Source organism: Drosophila yakuba, chromosome 3R (genome assembly GCF_016746365.2).
Source record: "Drosophila yakuba strain Tai18E2 chromosome 3R, Prin_Dyak_Tai18E2_2.1, whole genome shotgun sequence".
In the NCBI taxonomy this organism is placed as follows: domain Eukaryota; kingdom Metazoa; phylum Arthropoda; class Insecta; order Diptera; family Drosophilidae; genus Drosophila; species Drosophila yakuba.
Genome location: NC_052530.2, coordinates 19,702,351 through 19,726,732, shown reverse-complemented (window position 1 = coordinate 19,726,732; position 24,382 = coordinate 19,702,351). Strand labels below are relative to the sequence as shown.

Genomic DNA, 24,382 nt, shown 5'->3' with positions numbered 1-24,382 from the left:
TCTTTGGGCTCTCGACTACTGCTGCCAAAATCAATCGCCAGCTCCTAATCGAAAAAGTGGGTCAGCAAGGTCAAGTTCCAGAGATGATGGGACCCCTAATTGAAATATTATTTAATAAGCGCTGCTGTCTCCGCTAACTCGTGTTATTACGGTTCTGCAATCTCGGAACAGCAATCTGGCCAAGCGATCTGGCGTACTACATTCCCAGTTGGATTCCCAGTTGGATCGCGTCACAGTCACGCGCAGGCGTCATGCCAACTTTGGCAGCTGCTGCTCCCGGCTCTGTAGGCCAATTGCTAATTCGCGAGGCGGCCAGAAACTTCTTCTCCTACCGCCTAATGACAAACAATTTAAGCCCGGCAACGGGCTCTAAATTACCAAAGGTGCAATCTGGCCGAAAGAAAGCCACCTCGGAGTTGCTGAATCTCCGCCTGAGCGCTGAATAAATTGGCCCAGAGAGCAAAAAGAGAGAGAGTTGAGTGAAGCGATCGCAGCTCTGGCTTACCATCTTGGCCAGAAAAAGTCGGGCCAGTCTAACGACGATATCTGAAGCATAAAGACATGCGACGTCTCGGGTGCAACGGCCGTCAGAGTCATTGAACGCTTGCATTTTCCTGGGCCAAACGACAATACAGTACAGTGCCAGCCGAAAGTCGGCTTACTCCGCCAACACTAGATAGCCAGACAAGTGAACAAGTGATTAGCAGAATGGTGCTGGCCACGCCCCCTGTGAGCAAGGGCGGTAACGCGGGCGGCCTCTTCATGGACCAGTATCAGCAGTATGCGGCCCACTGTGAGACCGCGGACAGTGGCAATGGCAGTGACCTGGAGAGCACCGGATTGCCCACCAAGCCGGATGACAGCGAGGAGAGTGGCCCTTCCTCGCTGGGCAGCGACTCCATGCACGGCAGTAGCACGGAGTATGTGCGTCAGTCCGCCTCCCAGCCCAGTGGCCAGCGGCAGCGCCAGAAGTCCATGCGGGTCCTGGGCGCCCTGCTGCCCGACAGCCTGCTCAGGGACATACGGGACCGAAGGAGCACCGAGTATGTGGTGCAGTTCTCCCAGCCAGTGGACGAGCAGAAGATCCAGGTGCCCGACAAGATTCCCGAGAAACCCAGCCCATTTCGCCTGGCCCGCGAGTCGCTGAGCGAGGAGAAAATCGAGGAGCTGCGGGCAGCCGTGGAGCGGGCCAACTTTGTGCAAACCGGTGAGGAGGCGCTGGACAGCATCGATGCCAGTTCGCAATCTCTGCCAGCAAACAGCAACATCGGCGGACACCGGGGCAATATCAACTACAAGTATGCTGACGACCAGTACTACAGCTTTCACATTAACGAGCACGAGAACTTTGGTGCGAGAAGCGCGAGAAGTGGCGACGAGGCGGATCACTCCACGGGAGCGGGAACGGGAACGGAGGCGGGCTCCGTGAGCGGGATCCTAACGGAGCAGCAAGACCTCTTCGCCGGCTATCGGGACGTGCGATGTGGAGCCAGTTCCACCCAGTCCACCATCCGATCGGCCAAGGGAACGGTGCGGGGCGTCAAGAACCGTGTGCGCAATGGAATAGCCACGTTCTTGCAGCTCCAGCAGCAGCCCAATGCCAAGGTGAGTTCCGGGTTCATGGCGGGATGGGATTGGAAACGGAATGGGATGTGTATGCAATATTGAAAAACTACTCAGGTCAAAGTGGAGGCATTGCCAATCAGTAGCATTCCCCTTTTACCGGTTTACTAATCACTGTCTTAAACTTAGTTTCCAGTAATGGTAGCTCCCTGCATCTTGGAAATGTCCGTCCGTCTGTTGTCCATATTAATGCTGAAAGATCGGAAAATATAAAAGCTACATTTTAGGTTTAAATATGCAGATTGAGGCCCACCATTAGTAAAAATGCTTTTAGTTTTTCAACTCTTTTTTCTATCGAGATCCATTTGCGTATAGTTTTTATTAGTTATTTTTTTTACAATTTTAAAGTATTTTTTTTTATAACATTTAGCCCACAATGAAACATACTAACTTCGTTTAAAATTAGCATATTACTCATAAGTAATTTTATATTTTTGAGAAGTAATTTAGGTTTTAGTTTATTTTAGTAAAGCTAACTTGATCTTGGTAACTTACAAGATCATTAAATTACGTCTTACAAACGCTTACATTACCTGATGCAACGACTTCTTGTCTAAAATCTTGCCCTCCGCTGTGATGAATGAATACCGATATGAATATTCAGTTATTCAGTTATCGTTGGTTATATTGGTTCCCACGCTGCTGGGCGTCCAGTGGCAGAGGCCTCCAGTGGCGTTGAGTCACCTGCCCGCCCAAATTATGCAATTGGCTCGGTGCGAGCAATTGCCAATTGTCTGCATCTCGGCATTTCGGCATTTCAGTTGGCTGAAATGGAGAAAGTGCTGGCCAACAATTGCAATTGGCAAAACCGATGTGTGGCTGTGGCTATTCAATATAACATATCTTTCACATTTCGTATTTCGTATTTCGTGTTTGGCATTGCCCGTAATCTAATGAACAGCCCGCGGTTCCCCATCGCCCCCTTGGAAGCCACGAGAGATCTTGGAGACCAGCTGCGCTTTCAGCGTCTTCGCCGGTTTCTTCTTCAATTATAATGGAAACCGTTAAGTGGCTTATTTTGTCTCCGCCGATGTCGTTTTGTATGCGCTTAGCGCCCGCTCACAAAGTTGTATTGCCCAGAAAGTCAGTTGGCCAGCTATCGCCTTAGCCAAAGTCTCGTTTGTTTTAGCCCCTCGTTCCCAGAGACATGTAGTTTGGTAGTTTGGGTGCCGAATTGACACGACTAATCGCAGTTAATGTCGGGCAGTTGGGGCTGGAAAGCAGATACACAGAACAGCTAATTCCGCAAAGACAATGGAGCCAAGTGGCGTTGTCATCGTAAAAGCGGGATTACTGATTGGTAATAGTTTCTTTTCCGAGTGTGAGGCGTGTTCTCGGAACTAGATTTGCATAAAGCGATCTTAATTTATTCACTTGATATATCAATATCTCTTCGCTGATTTATGATCATTGGCTTAAGGAGCTTTCTAGTATTTTGATTAAAGGCATTCAAAGCCTGTGGAATTTATTAGCACTTGAAATTCCAATTTAAATTTGATGTTTTAAGGAGTGACCATACTAATGCTTCACTGCATATAAACTTAATTTCGCATATTTCTTTTTTTTTTTACCAATTTGTTTCGAGAGAGAGCTTTCTAGTAATTCATGATAGCATTAAATAGGTATTAAGTCTTAGATATCAACATCATTTATATTCCCAATGCTGATTTGTTAATACCGACTTTGTATTTCGGCTGCGTCTTCAAAAATCAACGAAATTTTGAGTCTAATGTCTCAAATTATCTCAATTACCGCCATTAGGAATTCCCATTCCCATTAGGGCTGTCATTGATTTCGAGTCTTTCCACATCAAACGCGATTTAGGATCAGAAACCTGTCCCCGTTTGTTGGATTGTCAATGGGTTTTTCCGGCTTTCCGAGCGCTTTTCTCCCGTTACGACTTTATCAACCGTGACGGGAGTAGAGATTTCTTCCATTCCAAATATAAACTTCTGTTTGGGCACGATGTTGTTTTTATGCTTTTTAGCTTTTATTAGTGGCCCGCTGCCAGATTTCCTTTTATCTAATTTAATGAGCAGATTTTAGATCACATTTATTGTTTTGCTTTGCGTCTCGGCCTGCGACTCCGTGGCTTTTCACTTTCTGAACCTGATGAATTGATGGAATGATAGCTGGCTTGCTTGGCGGACTAGAAACAACGGCGAATCGTCTTAGCTTAAGTGGATGCTAACTGAATAGAAATGAGAAATGTTTTATGGCCTTATAGCGGCTCGCATGCAAATGAGCACATGATTCGAATGCCACAATGAGGAAAGTGAGATGCTGCTAATTACAATGCAGCCAGTCGGTATGCAGAGCAGTAAAATCGAAAGTGAAAAGCTGGGCCAGCATTGTTTTGGCCTTTTCTTCTACCTTTTTTTGTTACCCCCTTTTTTTTAGACCTACGAGGGTCGTTTGATAAGTCCGTGACTTTTTGAATAAAATATATTTTTTTCGTCAAAGAAGCGTTTTATTTCTCAACATAATCTCCTTTTAGCTCTATACATTTAGTCCAGCGTTTTTCCAATTTTTTTATTCCTTCCAAATAATAGGTTTTCTCAAGGCCCTCAAAATAGTCGTTTGTTTCTGTGATGACCTCTTCATTTGACCCGAATCTCTTACCGCCGAGCCATTTCTTCATGTTTGGAAACAAAAAATAGTCACAGGGGGCTAAATCTGGAGAATATGCTGGATGGGGTAGCAGTTCGTAGCCCAATTTATGAAATTTTGCCATGCTGACTACACACGTGTGCACCCGTGCATTGTCCTGATGGAACAGCACTTTTTTTCGCCAAATGCGGTCGTTTCTGCTTCAAATCAATATCGAATCTGTCCAAAAGCTCTGAATAATATTCGCCGGTGATCGTTTTACCCTTTTCAAGGTAATCGATGTGAATGATACCTTGTGCATCCCAAAAAACTGTGGCCATGACCTTGTTGGCCGACAGACCCACCTTGGCCTTCTTTGGTGCACGTTCACCCGGAGAAACCCACTGTCTTGATTGTTCTTTGGTCTCTGGTGTGGTGTGGTGGATCCATGTTTCGTCTACGGTAACGAAACGGCGCAAAAATTCGTTTGGATTGCGGTTGAACATCGCCAAACACTCCTTTGAAATGGTCACACGGTTGCGCTTATGGTCGTGTGTGAGCAATCGCGGCACCCATCGCGCGGAAAGCTTTTTCATGTCCAAATATTCATGTAAAATGTGATGTACCCGTTCAGTTGAGATGCCTACAGCCTCAGCTACCTCACGCACTTTCATTCTCCGATCATCCAATATCATTCCATGGATTTTGTCGACGATTTCTGGCATGACGACCTCTTTTGGGCGACCTGAACGTTCGGCATCACTTGTACTGGTACGACCACAACGGAACTCAGTAAACCATTTCTTAACCATTGAAATTGATGGTGCAGAGTCCCCATAATATTTATCAAGTCTTTCCTTGGTTTCGGTGATGGATTTTTTACGCAAAAAATAATGCTTAATTAGCACACGAAATTCACTTTTTTCCATTTTCGTTAAAATTCACGAGATCGTCTGCTTTCAATGCCTATAAAACGCAAACCAAAAAACGCAGCTTTCTCAAAATTTTACAGTCAGCTGTTAATCGATAACTGCTGACAGGAGCAGTGTTGTATTTAGAGCAGGTGCGCGGCAAATACAAAAAGTCACGGACTTATCAAACGACCCTCGTATTCAGCGCATTGCTGCAAGCCATAATTAGAGCGCTCACCGAATTTTCGATTGCCGATTGGCCGCAAATTGGAGTTCGGTGGAGCTGGCCACAAATCACCAGCTGCTGCTGCTGCTGCTGCTCAGCTCGGAAAACAGACAACTCACTTTGTCACCTTCGAGAAGCATCAGCCGCATCAGCATCATCAGTATCTGGTCGGCATTAGCCTCCATCTCGATGCGACTGTTGCCCAACTCTTCGATTGCCAATCACTCCACCGCTGGCTCTTGGCCATACAAGTGACCTGCTTTCTCTTTTGTCCACTTATATGTAGCAGTGGCTGTTCGGTAGATTTTGCTTATGTGCTGTTGCTCATGCCGTGTTGATGTGCTGCTGTGACAAAAGTCGTCAAGCCGCCGAGGTCAACCGTGCAAATCACGTGTGGTAATTGTTAATTGCCGCCGTGTTTTTGGCAATGCAAATCGGCTGCTTCAGCTGACATTGAACCACTGCCTTCGTCAGTGGCGACCACCACCACCAGCAGCATCACTACCATCACTACCATCACTTGGTGGCTCATTGGCTTGGGGGCTTTTCTTTTCGCCAGAAGACAATCGGTGGAATTGAATTGGAAAAACAGCTCGGCGACGTTCACTTGGCACTTGGAGCTGGAGTTGACTTTCCATTTGACCGCAGCTAGTTGTTTGTTTGTTTGTCAGCCAGCCAGCCAGTTGTTTATTGTCGATTCGGTTCGGTTCGTGCTGCGTGGCTTTGAACTTTTCCTCAGTTTTGTCGTGAAATATTTTTCTCGCTTTTGTCGTTTATCGTTGACAACGGCACTTGCAGCTGCATCTCTCTTCGAATGCTGTGTTTTTGTCTCTGACTGGCAGTGTATGTGCGCATTTTCCATTTCCCTGCCTCACCAGCTTAATAAGTTTCCCTCTTCTCATTGGCATGCAAATTCTTATCTTAACTGTTTCAAGAATATCTAATCAGCCGCTAATTTCACGAATTTATGGATTCTTATTGACCTTCGGAAGGAAATTTCAAGTCTATACCAGCAAAGAATAGTATCTTTGATAGAAAAGTATTAAGCACATTTCCTGCATTATGAATATAATTATTAATAAATATTTAAATATTAAAAGGCATTCTTCATTTTTCGAACACCTATTCAACATTCAACTTTTAAGATTGCTCAATCTTTTCTTTTATGTGTACAAGACGTATCTGCACGGTTCATTGATACCTCAGGAGTAGTGCAGGTGGGGGAACCGGGATCAGATCCGAATGGTTCGGTTCGGTTCAGTTCGGTTCGGTTCGGACCGACTTGGTTCATTAGCCAAAGCAGACGCCACCAAAGTTGGCCAACTAACGGAAATGTTAATTGACAAATGAAATGAGCGAACCGGTTTATCTTACAAAATAAGACATCATAAATTGTCGGGAAAACATTCCAGGTTTCCATTGTGACTCTAGCTGGTGGCTGGCGATTGCCTAGCAGTTTTCCTATTATTGCTTAATTGTATTGATAAATAGGATTTTGAGTGACATGCAGAGTTGCGGAGCTGCGGAGTTGGGTTACGTGAGTCCAAGTCTCGAGCTAATGAACTCGAAGCCTGGCAGAGAGAGGTGACTTTTTCACTAGTCGCAGTTTGAAATGCAATTTCCAACCAGTTGGAATTCGGGTGATGAAATCCGAACTCAAAACTGCCTTGTCGAGTTATTTCCAAGACCTGATTCTAGGTCCAAATGTTAGCTATTCTGTTTAGGAAACACTCGAAACGATATACCATATTTGCCCACGTTTATCCCAGAAAATATTTCACAGTAGTCTTTCAATTAAACACCATAATTATTTACTAAGTAACGTCGGAAATTAAAGTCAGACAACAAGAAATCTGATTTTTTCCATGTAAAAATTGTACAAATCAAACAGTGCCGTTCTATGTAATCATCTGAATAACTCGTTTTCAGAGCGCAGCATTAGAAATATGATTGAAGTGCATTGATTACCCGAACATAAGACACAGTCAAACGTAGAATAATATTTTGGGAATGCTAAAACCTGTAAGTTATGCCTGCATAGCGGCTTCCGCATCGCCTTTGTCTGCGGCTGGCCTTCATCCTCAGTGGGTAGAGACCCAGTTTGGCATTGCCATTATTGCCATTCTTGCCTGGCCATGATAGAGTTCGAAATCCGCACTCTGTGGCGAATGGCGGGCCAGTTTCCAGTTTTCGATGGCCTGATTTTCATCATTTCAGAGCGCCGTCGCCGAACTGCAAACTCCAAACCAGAACTAATCTCGAACTAATCTGTGATCTGCTTTTCCGCTCTTTTTTTCATTCCTCTCGCCCCGCAGAACTTCAAGGAGAAAGACCTGGGCAAGGTGGTGCTGTACACCACCAGCATGGGCATCATCCGGGACACCTACACGAAGTGTGCCAACGTGAAGCAGATCCTGCGCACCCTGCTGGTCAAGTTCGAGGAGCGGGACGTCTTCATGAGCGTGGAGTACCAGGCGGAGATGCGCCAGCGGATGCAGAGCGGCCAGGTGCGGGTGCCACAGCTGTACGTCGAGGGCCAGCACATCGGGGACGCCGAGACCGTGGAGCGGCTGAACGAGTCCGGCGAACTGAGGCAGCTGCTCAAGCCGTACAAGTCCATGGCCAGCACCTACACCTGCCAGACCTGCGGCGGCTACCGCCTGCTGCCCTGCCCCTCCTGCAACGGGTCCAAGAAGTCCGTGCACCGCAACCACTTCACTGCCGAGTTCGTGGCCCTCAAGTGCATGAACTGCGACGAGGTGGGCCTGGTCAAGTGCCACAACTGCTGAGCTACAGTCCCAGTTCCAGCTCCAGTTCCAGTTCCACTTCCAGTTCTGGTAGTCGTAAGCCCAGTTAGTCTAGGCCACCAAAATCCAATACACTCGAAATACGCTAGGCCTAAGTAGTAAATAGCTAATCCGTACCAGGGCTCTGTGTTTTTTATTTCTGTTTAATTTTCGAGACAATAGTGCGGGTACTTAACATACTTCTATACTTTTTTCCTTTATCAGGTTTTCTACACAAAAGAGCATTAAAGGGGACATAAATTGGGGAATAGGAAAATATGGGCTAAGTAATTTGCTAAAAATTGTATTCTCTAACTGAATTGCACAGACGCATTTATTTTGCTTATAACGCTATCTAAAACGTGTCAAATCGTTTTTAAAAAAGAGTTAGTTTTAGACTTCTTATAGGATAGGTTATTATTAGGTCAATAAATGTTTCTTTTATCGGTGAACATTTAAGTTTTTGAATAAATATGTATAAGTTCGTCAATTTTAAGCTAGTAAAACAATCAAAACCAGCAAGAATTCAGCAATAAATAAAAAGTCAACCAAGAAGCCAGTATGTTTTCATATGTTCTCATATGTGTGCGATATAAAAGGGAATAATACATTTTCTGAGTGGCTAGAATGTTTGTCGGACCGATGAAATATTTCACCAAGAGAAAACCAATATTTGCCGACAAATTAATTGTTTGCCTGAAGTGCAGAGCATATATTTCAAATGCAATTAAGCCAGTTTAGCGTTTTAATGTTTCATTAATTTGAAATTAAGCCGCAAAGTATGCAAAGCCCAATATCTACTATGCGTTCGGTTAAATGCTGCAGCCATCTTGAATGTTTTGCGGCGCTTAAAATTAATTTGGAAATTCACTGATTGCGTTGCATACTTCTTTGCTGACTTTAGCCCACATGGAGGAGCAGTGGGTGCTAAGCCCAGATGATTATTCCTGTCAGGATCGGCAGCCCCAAATGTCCTTGTATTACCACATCAGCAGGACCATTGAATTCCAGCCTTCTGTGAAAGTGACTTACTGCCCAACTAAAGCGAAGGAGCAGCCAAAACCAAGCCACCGCAGAGCTGCCCAAGACACAGAGTGTATATTTCAGAAAATACTGTTTCAGAATAATACTGTAGAGGGTTTGCTCTGTGTAGACCCCATACATACGTACATATATGCACACGGGCGTTGTAGCAACGATTGCTTTCCGGTCCGAGCCTTAGTCTGTGGCTTATGCTTTAAATCTGACGAGCGTACACTGAGAAAATTTCCTCTAGGGTAAAAAAGAAACGAAAAAGGTAATTATCTATTAATGATCTTAATCATTGCAAACGGGTTCCCAGAAAAATAACACTATATTCACAATTAAATCTGAAAATATTTCTAAATTCACGAAAAGTTAATACTAAAGTTAATACCTGAGACTACAAAAAACTTTTAAAATCAACTACATTTATTTACTGTATACTCGTTATATACACACGTCGTTTAAATTATTTATTTCTTTATCATACGAAAGGTAAAAAACCCACCATTCTTGTTTTTGTTCCTTTAACCTTACATTAAATTTTTACATGATTTTAATTTTAGTAGGATTTTTTAAAACAAACTTTCGGTACACGCTGGGCTTTAAGTGCCGATTTTTTATCCAAGTGCGTCTTCTGGCTCCGGGCAATTATGTAATCCTGCCTTTTTTCTCTTTTTGGACCACACCGACCATGCAATTTTCTCGCGCCATTTAATTTTTGTCGGCCTGCTCCTGGTCGAGCTGGGAAAAGCGGGAAAAGCAGGAAAAGCGGGAAGAGTGGAAAGCTGGTGGAAAGCGTGCTGGCCCCTTTGCAGTTAGGCAAACATTTTGCATTGCCATTTGCTTTTGGTGTCTTTGTTAGTTATTGTTATAGCCCTTTTAATGTTATTTTCCACTTCGCTCACACTTTTGTTAACATGCCGCCTCGAATGCACAACCGGCAACCCGCTGACCAACCGAACTGACCGAAGGAGAACCCTTTCCTTTCAGATGGGATGGGACTCCGGACGGAAGTGGGTGGGATTGTTGCGTTTCCGCCTTCCGAAATCCCCCCCAGATCGTTAAATTCACAGACGGCTACATTGTAATTACCGAGCGGACCACCGTCGAGCTGTTGGCCCAAATCCTTGGCCAAGGCGGCTTGATTTATGGGCCAGCGACGGCGTCGTCATACGCAATTTTTCATAAACAATTTGGCAGAGTAACACACAGGGATTGGAGAGGGGGACATAGCTGAGAGTGTGGGCCTTGAAAATATTAAAATATATATTGTAAATACCGGTAATGCTGACAAACGGTGGCCACGTCATATGAGTGCCGACTGGTGGCCAAAAGCAGCGGGATGGCAGCCGATTCGCAGGCCTCTGGGCTCGAACCGCGAATCGCTGTGCGCCATTACCCAGCTGGTCGCACTCCAGTTAAGCTGTAGCCGGAACTGAACAGTGCACTGAAAAAAAAATATATTGCACACTAGGCAGGAAGGTTATTTTAGTTAAATTAAGAACTTTGTAAAGTCTACTGACATAGAACATAGCATTACATTCTGGAAAAGAAATTCGTTATTTAATAAATTAAAGCAACTTTATAAATACAATGGATGTTTCCATAAGAAGTTCGTGAATATCGCTATACTACATTCTGCTAAAGTAATTCGCGATAATACATTTTGAATTGTTACAGCCTCTCCTTTATTTTTCGAGTGCACGGAAGCACCACTCAATTGCGCTGCCTTTGTTAAACTTTATCCGCGGTAATTAGTTTATGCGCGCAATTTCATGTGCAATTTGGTCATTAAATATTTTTTGCGCCTCACGCTGGTTGAGGCTGTGTGCATTACAATTTTGCCATATTTCGTTGTGCTCCTGTGTTGTAGTCGACCTGGGGGAATGCGAGTATCTAAAAGCCATACCCACTGCCGAAGCCAGGAGCAGGTGGTCTGGAGCTCTGGCTCACTATAAATTAGTGTGTCAAGCGGACGGCGGCATCGCTCCCAATTGGCGACAAACAAAATTAGCCACACATTATGTTTTGGCAAAAACTTTCAAATTGTTTTGGCCACCGCTCCCGCAGCTCATTACACTGCTGTTCGGCGCCATTGTTGTTTTATTTTCCCAACTGCTCTCCTGCTGTCCGCATCCGTAGTTCTGTACTCTGCTGTTCAGCTTTGTTCCGGGCAAATCGGGTCGAATCGGGATGGCCACAAATCACGGACAGCTACTCAACGGATTATTAAGTGAAAATTATGGCACTCTGAAGGCTCATAAAGCATTTACAATGCCTCGACCGGAGCAGCGGCAGTTAGTTACATTTTTTTATTGTCACTGGGCTCGGTGTAGCCGTAACCCATTTGCCCATTTGTCTGACTGCCATAAAACTAGCGTGGCTCACATTACGGCCAGTCTAAGTCGCCTCCCAGGATCCGAAGATCCGGATCCGGAGCCGGAGACGGGAAAATACCAACTTGCGCTGAGTGTGTGCATAAGTTTTAATCTGCCTCCGTTACAATCAGCTGTGCTCTGCAGTTTCCCAGTAAAAAAGTACGCAACGGTGTTTTGGCCAAGAAGCATGAATACGCTTTCTAAGAGACAATACAGCTTTAAAGGTAAATTTGTAAAGGTGTGATAAAAATTTATGATTAATATTTTTATTGTCTAATCAAATGTACCTCTTAATCACACGCCATCAATAAGAATACTACAATTAAGTAATAAATTACTATTTGAATTTAAACAATTTAAGTCATTTGGGACTTCATATCTATTGTTTGGAAAATGTAAATAAGAACGTCTTGTGGTTATTGCCAAGCTTACCCAAAAAGCGTATAAGATAAACCTAAAAACTGGCTCACAAAATAGGAAAGTGCATTACAATTCGAGAGTTGCGCACTCCGAGCAGTAAATAAAATAAACAAGCAAGTGCGGCCAAGAGATAGAAAAAGTAAGCAAAGAATTGATTAAAATTTATGCTCCCCACCCAGATACCCACTTTCACACCAGAAGACAGGCGGCACATGTGCTCTATAAAGATATATCTCCTCGACAGCCATCCAGGCAACCAGCCATCCTCCTTTATCGAAATCTGGATCTGGCCCCGGCGCCTTGTGGGATGCATTGGGCTACGGCGCACAACATTTTGATTAAATTATTTTAATGGCAAGTGCAGAATGTATGGTAAATACATGTCCGGATCTATCGCCGCCTCGTCTCGCGCCTCTGGCGCAGCAGCCAATTAATTCAGTTGCGAACTATGAAAGCACACACTGGGCGCTCATAAATCGTGGCATGAGTTGCGATGGAGGCCCACCTCCACCTCCAGCTCCACAGATAGCCCCGGCGGAGGAGGAGGAGAAGGAGAAGCAGTATCAGCGGAGAACATCATGAACCGATTCCCCAGAATGACCTGCAAATGAATGAATATTTCAGAGACGCGAATCCGAATAGATGCACAGAGGCAAAGGCACTGCCGACGCGGAATTAGCTAAGCACGCAGCTGATGGACGGCTCGGAATTCGCCACGGATTCAAAAGAGCCACTCAACTGGCAGAAAGTGTAGGGAATATGCTTCTTAAATCTACACTTTAGTCTTCTATTCTAAACTTTGCTTTATTGTAAGACTTATTATAAAGACAAGACCTTTTTTGGTTAAAATACTGTAAAGCTCATTCACAGCTCATTTGCAGTGATAACTAAATACTGAAAAACGTACCTATGTGGTTCAGTATCAAAAGTAAGCTTTAAGAATATTTTATTTTATTTTAAGTTAAGGAAGTAGTTGTACCCAAGTATAAACTGAATAATATTCCTTGCCCTTTGTGATCATATTGTGATGCAAATCGACGATTGTGTCCATAATTTCGTGAGACTTTTCGGCGAGTGTGTGACTGGGCATGGAGTGTGCCCGCATGGAGTGTCTCAGCAGTGTCTCCCTTGCCATCGCCCGCATCCGATGGTTCAGGAGGTTCGGTGGTTCAGGGCCGCTACGACTGACTGGTAAATATTTATCGAACACGATTCGCTCGTTAGGCGGACGCAGCACACACATCACCATCGCACATCGCACATCGAGCAACCAACATTCAACATCGCACATCACACATCTCACATGGGGAGCCGAGTCCCTCCTGTCTGTTGCTCTGTGTCTCGCACATTCGTTTTTCACTTTGATTCATTCCGGAGCATTTTTCAATTTCTTTGTGAGTGCCAGCAGAGGAATACCGCCTCGAAGGATGCCTTTTCGGGGCGGAGTCCTTGGCCTCAGTTTCCTGCAGGTATCTTTAAGGGGAAGGGAGGTGGAAGGTGTTCCCCATTAACTGGCTCAATTTTCCTGCTCACCGACCATTGTTATGTTCTTTTCGGTGGCAGAGGGCATACAGCTTTCTCCATCTACACTTTTCCCCGATTCTTATCTAGAATGCTTGGCTCCGAGTGTAGCGATATGTGTGCAAATTTCTACGTGTGTGTGTGTGTGTGTGTGTGTGTGTGTGTTAGTTTAAATTTCGGCTTAGCCTGGCCATCGGCTCAATGGGCCGGGCCCAGAAAGAAACAGTTAATAAAATCCCCTGACACGGAGGCGTTTACATAAGCTTTTAGCAAATAATTGAGTGTGAGTGCCTTTGTTGCTATGCATAGCTATGGTTGTAGCTGTTTGCACGTGTATCGTGCGATTGGCAAAATTGCCAGGATCCGAGTCCCAAAGGATATCGGCTCGAGACTGGCCCTAGGACTAGGACTCCCCGGATTATGCTCCTCGTTTTCACAGTTCGAAATTCAATTGAATTTGCAAAAATTGTTGTTTACATGTCGATTTGCTTGTTTGATATATACAACAAAAAGGTGCCTGTGTGTGTGGGCGGATGAAATGGGAAGGGTGGAAACAAAAATGCCCACACACTAATGCGCATGATGATGTTAACCTGGAAATTTGGCCAAAACAATCTTGGCCCGGAATGAGCGAACTAGAGGGCTGGTCAGCAGCGGACAGTTTTTGCATTAAACCAAATTAGCTGGCAATGAACGAACGGCAGATTGCATCTCAGGATTGGATTTTGTGGCCGTGGCAGGGCTTAATAGACCTGGGATCGGACCTTTTCTTTTCTTCAGCGCCTGGGGATGTGTGGGCCGATTTCAATCTTGTTTGATAAATTTTTCTATTAACATACGATTCTGTTGGAGCTCTCTCCTCCTATTTTCCACTTGACATGACCATCACGTATACGCATTACGCATACGCCGCGTTGCCCCCCTGATGCGGACTAAGAGCTCCACCGCTTGGCCGCTAAGTGCAGTCCTGGCACTCCGAATTCCATCAACGTCAGCCCACATAATGACCTGACTAACACAACCCTGGCGTCGTGGAGGGAGCCCCGACCAGCCCACAATGCAATACTCAAGGAGAATAAAAATTTGTCTTCCCAACAAGTTGCAGTCTAGTTTGCTGGCGAGCTGGGGCGGATAAACATTTTTCAGCAGCAATAAATAATAACGCAGGATGGCGTGGAGCAGGACGGGGAAATATGGAGCGGGCTGAAATATTAATAATAAAAGCACACAACAGCAGTGCGCATAAAGGGACAATGGATGCGAGCTGGACAGAATCTGGGCAGCCAACAAGAAAAGTGCATCCACGAATAAAATCAAAGCCATCAACTGCAATTGCGGCAAAGAACGAAGAAGAAGAAGGAGCGAGGAGGAGCACGAAGGAGCTCGAAGGATTCGGGAGGAGCACTGGAGGAGCACAGGAGAAGCACAGGAGGAGGACCGGATTGAATGGTTATTGGAAGTGCTCGGTGGGGATGTTGAAAATAAAACTTTTGCGCTTCCCTCACGGCCATAAAACTATTACGCAAGATGCATAAAGACTTTGTCAAGTGGAAAATATGAAAAAGTTTTACATTTCTATGCAAAAGGACGTAAATTGCTTCCCCAGTCGAATCCATACATACATATACATACATATAGATGGACGTGTTATCAGCTGCATGCTGTGCGCGCTGAAATTGACTAACTTCCTGATCCGATCTAATTGCCCCAAAGAGGCCATAGAATTTGGCATTATTAAATGGCCCATCAATATGGGGCTCTGCGTTATTAAATTACAGTTAATACGTACAACCTTTACTTTGCTGGCCGATTTAAAGATTACAGTTATTTCGCAGGCGTCGGCACACAATGTGGCAAGTCACAAGGCACACTTTCCATTTTCGGAAAACACATAAAACTTGATTATCTTGATTAAATTGCAAATCAAAAACATGTTTCAAGGATTACTTGTGTGTGGGCAACACACCAACACACCAGCACACATATGTACATACATAGACACATAAGCGCAATGAGAGCTTATCAAACCACACACAAACACCAGCTCACCCCGAGCAAGGATATTTGTATACACATGGCAACAATGTGAGGATATAAATAATAATTGTAAACTGCAGACAAGATTGCCAGGCAGCCCGATTGTGTGGGTGCGCCCATGTTAATCTGTTAACAAGAAGCTTAGATCGATTTCATTTCCAAAGTGTTTATATCAATTTAAAGTAATTACAAGCAGCCGAAACACACAAAGCAAATCGCCAGATGTATGAAAGTCACTCGAACTTGGCTCTGCGTAATGCGAATATGACGAGAGCTGATTATGGCCACGCTCCAAGGACTCCTTTGGCTGGAGGAGCTGCTCTAGATTCTCCCAGAATCCTTTCAATCTGGGAACCACTCGACTGAGAAGTGTGTTGACAAATGCTGAAGCTGCAATTGTTTGGATTAGCAAAAGTTTCCGTTCGCAATTAATATGATTATTGATTCGGTGCGACAAGACTCTGCGCTAGACTCGCTTGTGGGTGTTGATTAATGTCAATCAAGTGATTAGTTGCAGTTAAACTAATTGAATTAAGGTCCTTGGGGACGGAATGAAAGTGCAACAAATATCCTGCTTGGCTGCCCCATTGTTGTCAAACGATTCAAATTGCCTAGTCACGCGGAAAATAATTGAAATTGCGAATGACACAAAGTGCAAAGTGTGCTGCTTAGCTTTAATTTGCATAAGTGTGTTTATTTATTTAGTAGGAAAAAAATGTGTTTTTGATAGCTTACTTATTGAAAAGCTTACTTACCTTATTATTTCCGCCACGAAATTACACATCAAATGAAAATCTTGCCTCATTTCTGATTAATTGCTTGCCAATCGAGGGCAATCTTACCTATAAAGTATTTTATTAGTGCAGAATCACTTTCTGTCCATGTTATTAAAAAATAGAATATCAAATATAAAATATGTATATAAAATATTAAAAATAGAAGATTTGCTTTCTCTATCTAGTAAGTGCAAGATATTTTCACACCAATCATTTCCCATGAGTTTATATTATTAATATTAAATTGCAGTTTTAACAAGGTTCCCCTGACATATATCGACTTTTAGAAAATGATGCAATTTAAATGTTAAAAAAAGACATAAGATATTAGATTGTATATAGTTATAGGTAGTTCCCTAGTTGTTTAGTAACATAATTTAAAACACTCCGCTCTAGAGTATGAATATTTTGATAGTACGCTATTGTGAAGCTCTGAACTCTAATTTACATTCGCAAACTAAGATAACAAAATTATGCTAAACATTTAATCTCTAAGGTTTCGGTTTTCAGGGCTTTTAGCAAGTGCCAAGGGGATCGGATGCATATGGCTTAAAGTCCAGGCAAATGTAGCAGCTGTAGGGCTGCATTCTATGTACACTAATTAAATGTCAGCCCAAAAACTTACCTAGATGTAATACTACTGCTGCTGCCTATGCCTCGGCTGCTGTTAAAAATGCACGAGGCACGGATGGCAACTTTTGCAGAGTGGGGCTTACAACTGGCCACCTGGCTCAGGTAAATCTCGAAATGTCAAAGAGATTAGCCGAGAAGGTGGCATGGCCTAGGGGCGGTGCGGTGGGGGGAGGGGAGGGGCTGTGTGCCGAATACCCGAACTAATCTTACCAATTCTAAGCGCATTGTCTTGCCAACTTCTGCGGGCTAGTTACGCCTTTTGTCCATGTTCTTGCTGTCATCCTTCGTCCTCCGCACCTTATTCCACCTCTTTTTCGGAGCATCGCCCATGAGGCGATGTTTGTGGGCGTGGCCGGGTGGGTAACAGGGCAAAAACCTGGTGTTTCTACGTACGTACGTGTGTGCAAAAAGTGCAAAAAGCAAAAAGTGCCAGCGGCTTCATGTCGATGTGTGTCTGCTGCTGTCTGTGTATTGGTGTCGGCGTGGGTGTGTATGTTTGCACTGCACTTATGCACATGTGTACAAACAGACGGGCGGGACGGAGGGGCGGGAGTTGAGTAGATGACGCTGTAATAGCATTCAAAACTCTTACTAATGAGCAGCAAGGCACACGGGAGGAAGCGAGAGGCAAGACGAGTGGGCGGGAAGTCGGTGGTGTTGTTGGTAGGGGGAGGGGGAGGGGCTAGCTTTTCCGGGCAGGTGATGTGTTGTTGCCTGCAGCGCGTTGCCAGCAATGCTTGAACCAATTTTACATTGTACCCCGCAAAGTAAAAGGGAGAGGCAGTGCACTGGAAAAAAAACACAAATATGTAGATTACATTGTAAAAGTCACAATATACCGCAGGCATTAATTGAAGATGTGAGCTCATATAAATTGAAAGATTAAACATAACGAAGCATCTTCAATATTTTTCAGTGGTGGAGAATCCATGCAATGAATTGAAAAACTTTCACTATCCCAAGATATATTTTTAACTGTTATGTTCTGTTTCCTTTGACACCAAAGAAACGACTTAAATACAATCTTGTCGTAGTCGTTACACTCACTAAAAAACAATCATAATAATTAAAAAGAAAACAAGGGTAAATAAAATCATTTCTATTCCTAATATTTCGTAATAATTAAAAAAAAACAATGGTAAATAAAATCATTTCTATTCCTAATATTTCATAATAATTTAAAAAAAACAATGGTAAATAAAATCATTTATATTTCTATTTGGATCATAGGAGCACATATTTTATTCAAACTAGATCTTTATCCTTTTCTCCCCTTGATTCTTTCTTTCTGTGTGGTTAGGGTGCGAAAGAAAAGGGGCAGCGGGAAAAGCGGGGACATCGGGAGCAGGGGTCATTCTCTGAAGGCAACTGCAGCGGCAGGCAGCTTCAAACTAATTGTGCAATTATTTTTGCATAAAGTGGCATAAACATGGCTAGAAGAGGCATTATGCGAGTGGCCCGGCTTTTGCAACACAGGGGCATGTGTGATGCTTTTCTGTGTTCTCACGAGCGACGGCTGGATGGGCGGGGTGGTGAAGGGCGGGAAATGCGGGAAATGCGGGTAAGTCGAGGGAAATGCAGGACGGTGTCGGAGGGGGGAGAGGGTGGGGCGCGTGCCTAAGTGGCACTCGTAAAATTTGAATGCAATATTCATTATTTTTTGCACATTGTCTGTCCGTCCGAATGTCTCGCTGTCAGTTAGTTACATTTTGGCTTTTCTTTGTTGCGGCTGCCGCCGAATTCCTTAACGGCAATAGGATTGGAGCACAGTGAGTGGAACTACTGTTTAAGGATAATTAATTACGCATACGACAAGTGGAACCTATGCCGAGAAAACTCACTTACAGTCGAGAGTATTATTATTATTATTCCTGGAAACCTAACTTATAAATTAGAGTCTTCATCTGCTTGTTTGCGCCTTAGTTCTTGAGAAGCTCTTTTGTAAAATTAAATGCGGTAGGTATGCAATTTGTTGCTAGAACAGAAGATTAGTGGTTGCACAAATTATAATAATTTTTAGTCATATGTATGGTAAAATTTCGATTTAAATCTTTAAAATCAAAAACACCAAAAATTGGCTTAAATACTCCATTACCTGTACTCCATTTAGCTCCATTTTAGGGTATCGGATATCTGATAGAAGAGAAACTTTACTATGGCGTTTCCTATTGTTTGGTTTTAAACAATTCGATAGATGGGCTTGTGACCCTTATTTAATTAAAATATCATTTTGTGTGGCTAAAATAATCGCATGTGTGCTTGTGGCCCAAAACAATTGCAAGTGACTTGCCTTTCATCTTTTCAGGCAGTTGTCAGACGCACACTCGAATGTTGTTTACGGCTTGGTTCTCTCTAGCAGCAAACTTAATTGAAGTTTAATTTTTTAACTCACAATAAAAACTGTGAGTGTGGCTTGGTGTTTGCGTTTGTCGATGCTGACGACGCCTTTGGAGAGCCAGCGATGCGAGCTGGCCAAACAGACCAAACAAACTTGCCCAACATCTCCGATGGCTGCATGCCATTTTTTCGACAATTAAAATTAAAATAATTAAAATTTCAATATAACGACAGGCGGCTTGTGTGTGGGTGAACTGGGTGTTCAGCGTGTGTGTGTAAGTGTGTGTGTGTGTGGCTGCAGTGTGTAGGCAACCACAACAGAGAGCAGGTCCTGGCAAGGACAACTGCAAAGCAGACCGCAGCAACCAGAAAGCCAAACAGAAGCGCTACGCAGCAAGGAGTCGACTTGCTTGTTGACGGCGGCGTCTGGCCCAGGAATTTGTGCACATATGTAAATGAAATTGTACGACTCGGCGGCACACAGACTCGTGCACCCGCATGTGGCAGTTGCAACATCCCCGCAGCAACTGTATGCTCGCCACTAGGCAACTAGGCAACTTGGAGGTGCAAATGGCTCTGTGTGGCTTGCTTTCTGCTTTCTGCTTTTTGCTTGTAGGTCGTTGACTTCTGAAGGTGCTCGTCGCCGGGGGGCGTCGCACTGGCGCACTTTGGCGCTACATTTATTACATTTGTAATTGTTGTCAGTCGGAGTTGCCGATGCAGCTTTTACAGCCAGGGCCATTCCGGATTTCGCTTTCCTTTAATTGGCAAAGGATCATTTTCAATTACAAGTAAATTAAGTAAAATTATGAGGTTTGGTGAAAACCAAAAGTTTGGTGCATGAAAAGTTTGAGCTCTTACTGGCTGTGATCTTTTATCTGTTTGTTTTCCTTAATTCCTTAGATCTAATTTTCTATTTTCCATCGATTCCATCGAGCCTAAAAAGCAATTTATTTATGACAGAAATTCGTTTACTTTTAAAAATGAATATTTGCATTTCATTTGTATTCTTGTTAATGTATTTCAATAGCGGCCTGTTAGTGTGTGTCGACTGCAATTTCGCGACGCGTGTTAACGGAAGTCGTTGCCAATCGAAGGAACTTCCTGCCTCGGTGGCTTTTTCCTGTCCTGCGGCTCCACCTTTAGCCGGCTCCTTTGACTTTCGCTTTTGGCCGCCTTGGGTCCTGCATGCGAATTCTGTATTTAAAACGCCTTTGCATATTTCATTAGCGTTTTAAAAATGCATGAGCTGCTAATTGAAAACGTTTGTCGTGCTCCAGCTCACACAAACAGAAGACCCGTACGAGGATATTCCAGGACCAGCGGTGCGTAGAGAAGAGTGGTGTGTGTGTGTGAGTCAGAGGAGTGGGAGTTGGGTAAAAAAAGGTTAAAAGGTGCCATCGTGGCACTCAAAAGCCGGGCAACATAGTTTAGCACTTTGCTCCGCCATTGCCCAAGAAATCAAAGCCTTCCGCCCCTTTTGCCAACGCTTCTAATGTTCTAATGTATGCGACCTGCACTCAAAGTTCGCCTACAACATGGCCAGTCCTTGGGTCGTCGGCTTGGTTCCCGGTATTTTCGCATTGTATGCGAGAATACCTAGACACATGTAGTATCGGGTCTTCGGGGTCAGTCCCTTGCAGAGTCCCAACACACTGGCACACCTCAATCACTTCCGCCGAACGATGAAGTAGCTCCTTTGCACGCTATTATTTTCCTGGATCCTGGATCCTGGATAGGAGGGAGTGGGAGAGCCGAGGTCGTATGTAATTGGAACGTGTGGGAAATATCAAGCGACGGCACAAGTCAAAGCTGAAGCAGTCCTACACTCGAATAAAATAATTGCTATTTAAGATTATACAATACCCTAATATGCCTACGAATTCTATAAATGCTTATATATAAAGTCAACTAGATTATGTTTACTAAGTAGTTGTGTTATTACCATGAAACTGTTTATTCCGAATATTTTTGTTTATTTATTACTTACTGTGTATCCCGGTTCGAAGTGGCTTTAGTGCGGCCCTGTTTTGCCGGATGTCCTGTTGGAAGCGTAAATAGGCATAAAACAACGAAAAGAACATTTCTATTACCCCTTCGCTGGCCGGAGCCCCCAGCGAGCCGTAAAAAGTTGTCTAAATGCCTGCGGCAGCGAGGCGGAAACGCTGCCAGGAGCTGTCTAATGGCTACGCAGCAATCCAACAGAAATCCAACAGAAACAGCCATCAGCGATCCTTCTGCATAGGCGTTTCAATTCGCTGGCAATGCAAATTTCCATGGAAACGCCAAAGCAGCCAAAGCGGTAAAACGCCAACTCGCCAAATCGCCACCGACGGCAGCTCATTATGCCAGCCACGGCTTTTGTTCCGCCTTGGCAGTGGAAAATACTCGAGTGGAAGTGGAAAACGAGTTGGCTGCCACCTCGTCCACTTGACACCTGGCTTGGCTGACTGTGTTTCCCACTCCCGCAGCCCAACTACTGCAGCTCGTCCTGGGCGAAAGGAGCCTGTGCCAACCGCAAAAGCTTGCTTAGCCAGTCTTAAAGTCGCGCCTCGAATGGAACAAGGAGCTGAGCCGGAGACAAAGCAAAAGTAGCCGTGGCCAAGTGCCAAATACACGTGCACCTTCCTTGCACGTAGCGTCCTACGTCCAAAGTCTCCGCGAAACACGATAAACTGCTTTTAGTCAACTTTAGTTACTTTGGATAGTGCCCGCCGCTGCTGCAGGACAACCACACTGCAAAATCGGAAGTTATAAATCTGTAATAAGGATGTACATTTCTTGCAGGTTATTCATTTATAAATTCCGATGAACGCAGCGTAATGAGAGTTGCCGAACTTAAATGAAAAGTGTAGCATAAAATGAGTAACCCAGAATTAATGTGTGACGTTCTTTTCCCCAGTGCATCGTCCATGAAGATTCCCCTTGCCAGTCCCAAAAAAAAAAGAAGGGAAATGAAAAGAAACTCCAGCTCGGAGCTGCTGGTCCACTATTTACAACTTTAGTTTTGTGCTTTTCGGCGTGCTTTGTTTGCCTGTCTCGTGTGTTTTGTCATGCCTCTTATGTCCTGCTCCGAAATGTGTAAACAACTTTGGGCGCCCAGCCAAGTGAAAGGTGTACGGTGTACGGTGCGCCGTGTGCAGAGTGCAGTGGGCAGTGCACACAGCACGGCAGCATCACGAGCCACGCTCCATGTCGTATCCATACTGCCCCCTCTCTGGTGCTTTGGCTTTCACGTTCTCAGCTGCCTCCTGACCAACGTCCGCCGTTAATCCGTGATGTTTGTTTACCTTGCTGCCGGGCCGGGCAACTACTTCTCCGGCTACGGCTCCAGCTACGGGTATGGGTATGGTACGGTACGGGTACGGGCACCATTCATCTTGCGAACGCAATAACAAGGACTTAGTCAAAGATTTGGTGCAGCCAGTGTGCAAATCCATTAAATGCATAGTCTCTATATGAAGTCGGTCTCAACAAGTTTTTTCCACCATGTTTTCCCTTAGCATATATGTATACTAAGCAATTTCTAAGTCTTGAAAGTCATAATAAGGGTGGAAACTAAAATATTTCATTAAATGTTATCTAAGTCGTGAATGCCATAATAAGTGTGGAAACTAAAATATTTCATTAAATGATATCTAAAGACAAATAAAAATAAGAATTCTCGACCTGTATGGTACTAAGCACTATTAACAGCCGTATTGTGGTTACTAGGCTAGTGAGGTTAAGAAAAAATACAATATATTAATACAATATTATATAAATATATAATTCATCATAAAATAATATTCAAATGAATTACAAATTGATGAGCTTTATGTATTTGGGTCAGTTATTAGTGAGCCATCTGAGGAGACGCCTAAATGGCAGCAGCAGGATTCATTGACTTTTGAACTGTATTTGCAAGCCAATTAAAGGATTCAACTGAATTGCGGGTTGCTTAAACGAACGAAAATAGAATGGGTACGCGATGGAGCCTGAAAAGAGCGAGGAAAGGTTTTTCAAATTTAATTGTGTTTCCGTGGCGGGGAAATTTTTGAATTTTTAATCGGTTCAACCGCTTTAATTCGCATTTAAATTAATTAAAATCACTTGCGAGCTGACCAAGGCATCTACAGCAACAACAACAACAACCACTGTGTAAACTGCTCAACGACGGCAAGGGAAAAACCCCAAATTAACTTTGCAGCGATACAGAATACAGAATCGGAAAAAGCCACAGCTGGGTCTCGAATCGGGAAAGTGGGGAATCCAGGAGTCTGTGGGCCGGGAAGTCGGGGAATTGGATTCAGAGCACGGCAGGTGGCAAGCGGCGGACACAAAGGACGCGACCGCAAAATCGAGGGGCTGGGGGAGGGAAGGGGGGGCGGTCAGATTCCCCCAGACAAGGACTCCATGTTGCATTTTATTTTAATAAAGACTTTTAATTGAATTTTCAATTGTTGCGCCGGCTTTGATGGCTCCGTGCCATCGCAGCACTTGTTGTTGGCCGTTGTAATTGTTGTAATTATTGTTATCATCATTACAATGTTATGTTGTATCGGCCACGGTTGCAGTTGTTGTTGTTTTCGAAGCTGCGCAAAAAGCGCAAGAGTGTGGTTAAACAATTACATGAGGTGCTGCTGGGTGTGGATAAGGTCCTTCCATCCATGTCCGCCTCACTCAGTCCACGTCCGCCAATCGCGAGTCACGAATGGCGGTCGCCACTTCCGTTTCCGCTGCCGCTGCAGCTGATGTCGCTGCTTAGCATTGCAATGCCATAAAAATAAAAAATATTAAAAAGGATCTGGCCAGGCGTTTTTTTGCCATTTTCCGCTCGCACCACGTTAAATCAATGAACGTGGCAACAATTAAAATATTCTGCCTGTTTCCGTTTAACCAGCGACAAAATGTCCTCTCCACATTATGAGGGTATACTGGACAAATTGGTCTATATTAATTTTTAAATTTGTGTTGGAAGGATGTACGATTATTAAAGAAAAATCAAGTTTTATAAAGATATATATATGTGCCAGTAAAATGATTGTTAACATTATTAGTTTAAATTAATATATTTTACGGTATTCAAAACGTTACAAATACGCTGGGTGCTCTGCAATCGCATACTTCAACTTGGTCA

The 24,382-nt window shown here is 44.0% G+C and overlaps 2 protein-coding genes across 2 annotated transcripts; both read left to right on the top strand.

Moving 5' to 3' along the window:
- The first annotated feature begins 708 nt into the window (after positions 1-708).
- On the top strand, positions 709-1,836 carry LOC6537567 (glutaredoxin domain-containing cysteine-rich protein CG31559). The gene is made up of 2 exons (XM_043207096.1): positions 709-1,605; positions 1,753-1,836. The coding sequence occupies exons 1-2, from the start codon at positions 709-711 to the stop codon at positions 1,834-1,836; spliced, it is 981 nt and encodes a 326-aa protein (XP_043063031.1).
- Positions 1,837-7,155: 5,319 nt separating this feature from the next.
- On the top strand, positions 7,156-8,272 carry LOC26534708 (glutaredoxin domain-containing cysteine-rich protein CG31559). The gene is made up of 2 exons (XM_015192931.3): positions 7,156-7,371; positions 7,665-8,272. Exons 1-2 carry the CDS (start codon positions 7,360-7,362, stop codon positions 8,136-8,138), a joined length of 486 nt encoding a protein of 161 aa, XP_015048417.1. The 5' UTR covers positions 7,156-7,359; the 3' UTR covers positions 8,139-8,272.
- Positions 8,273-24,382: the final 16,110 nt, after the last annotated feature.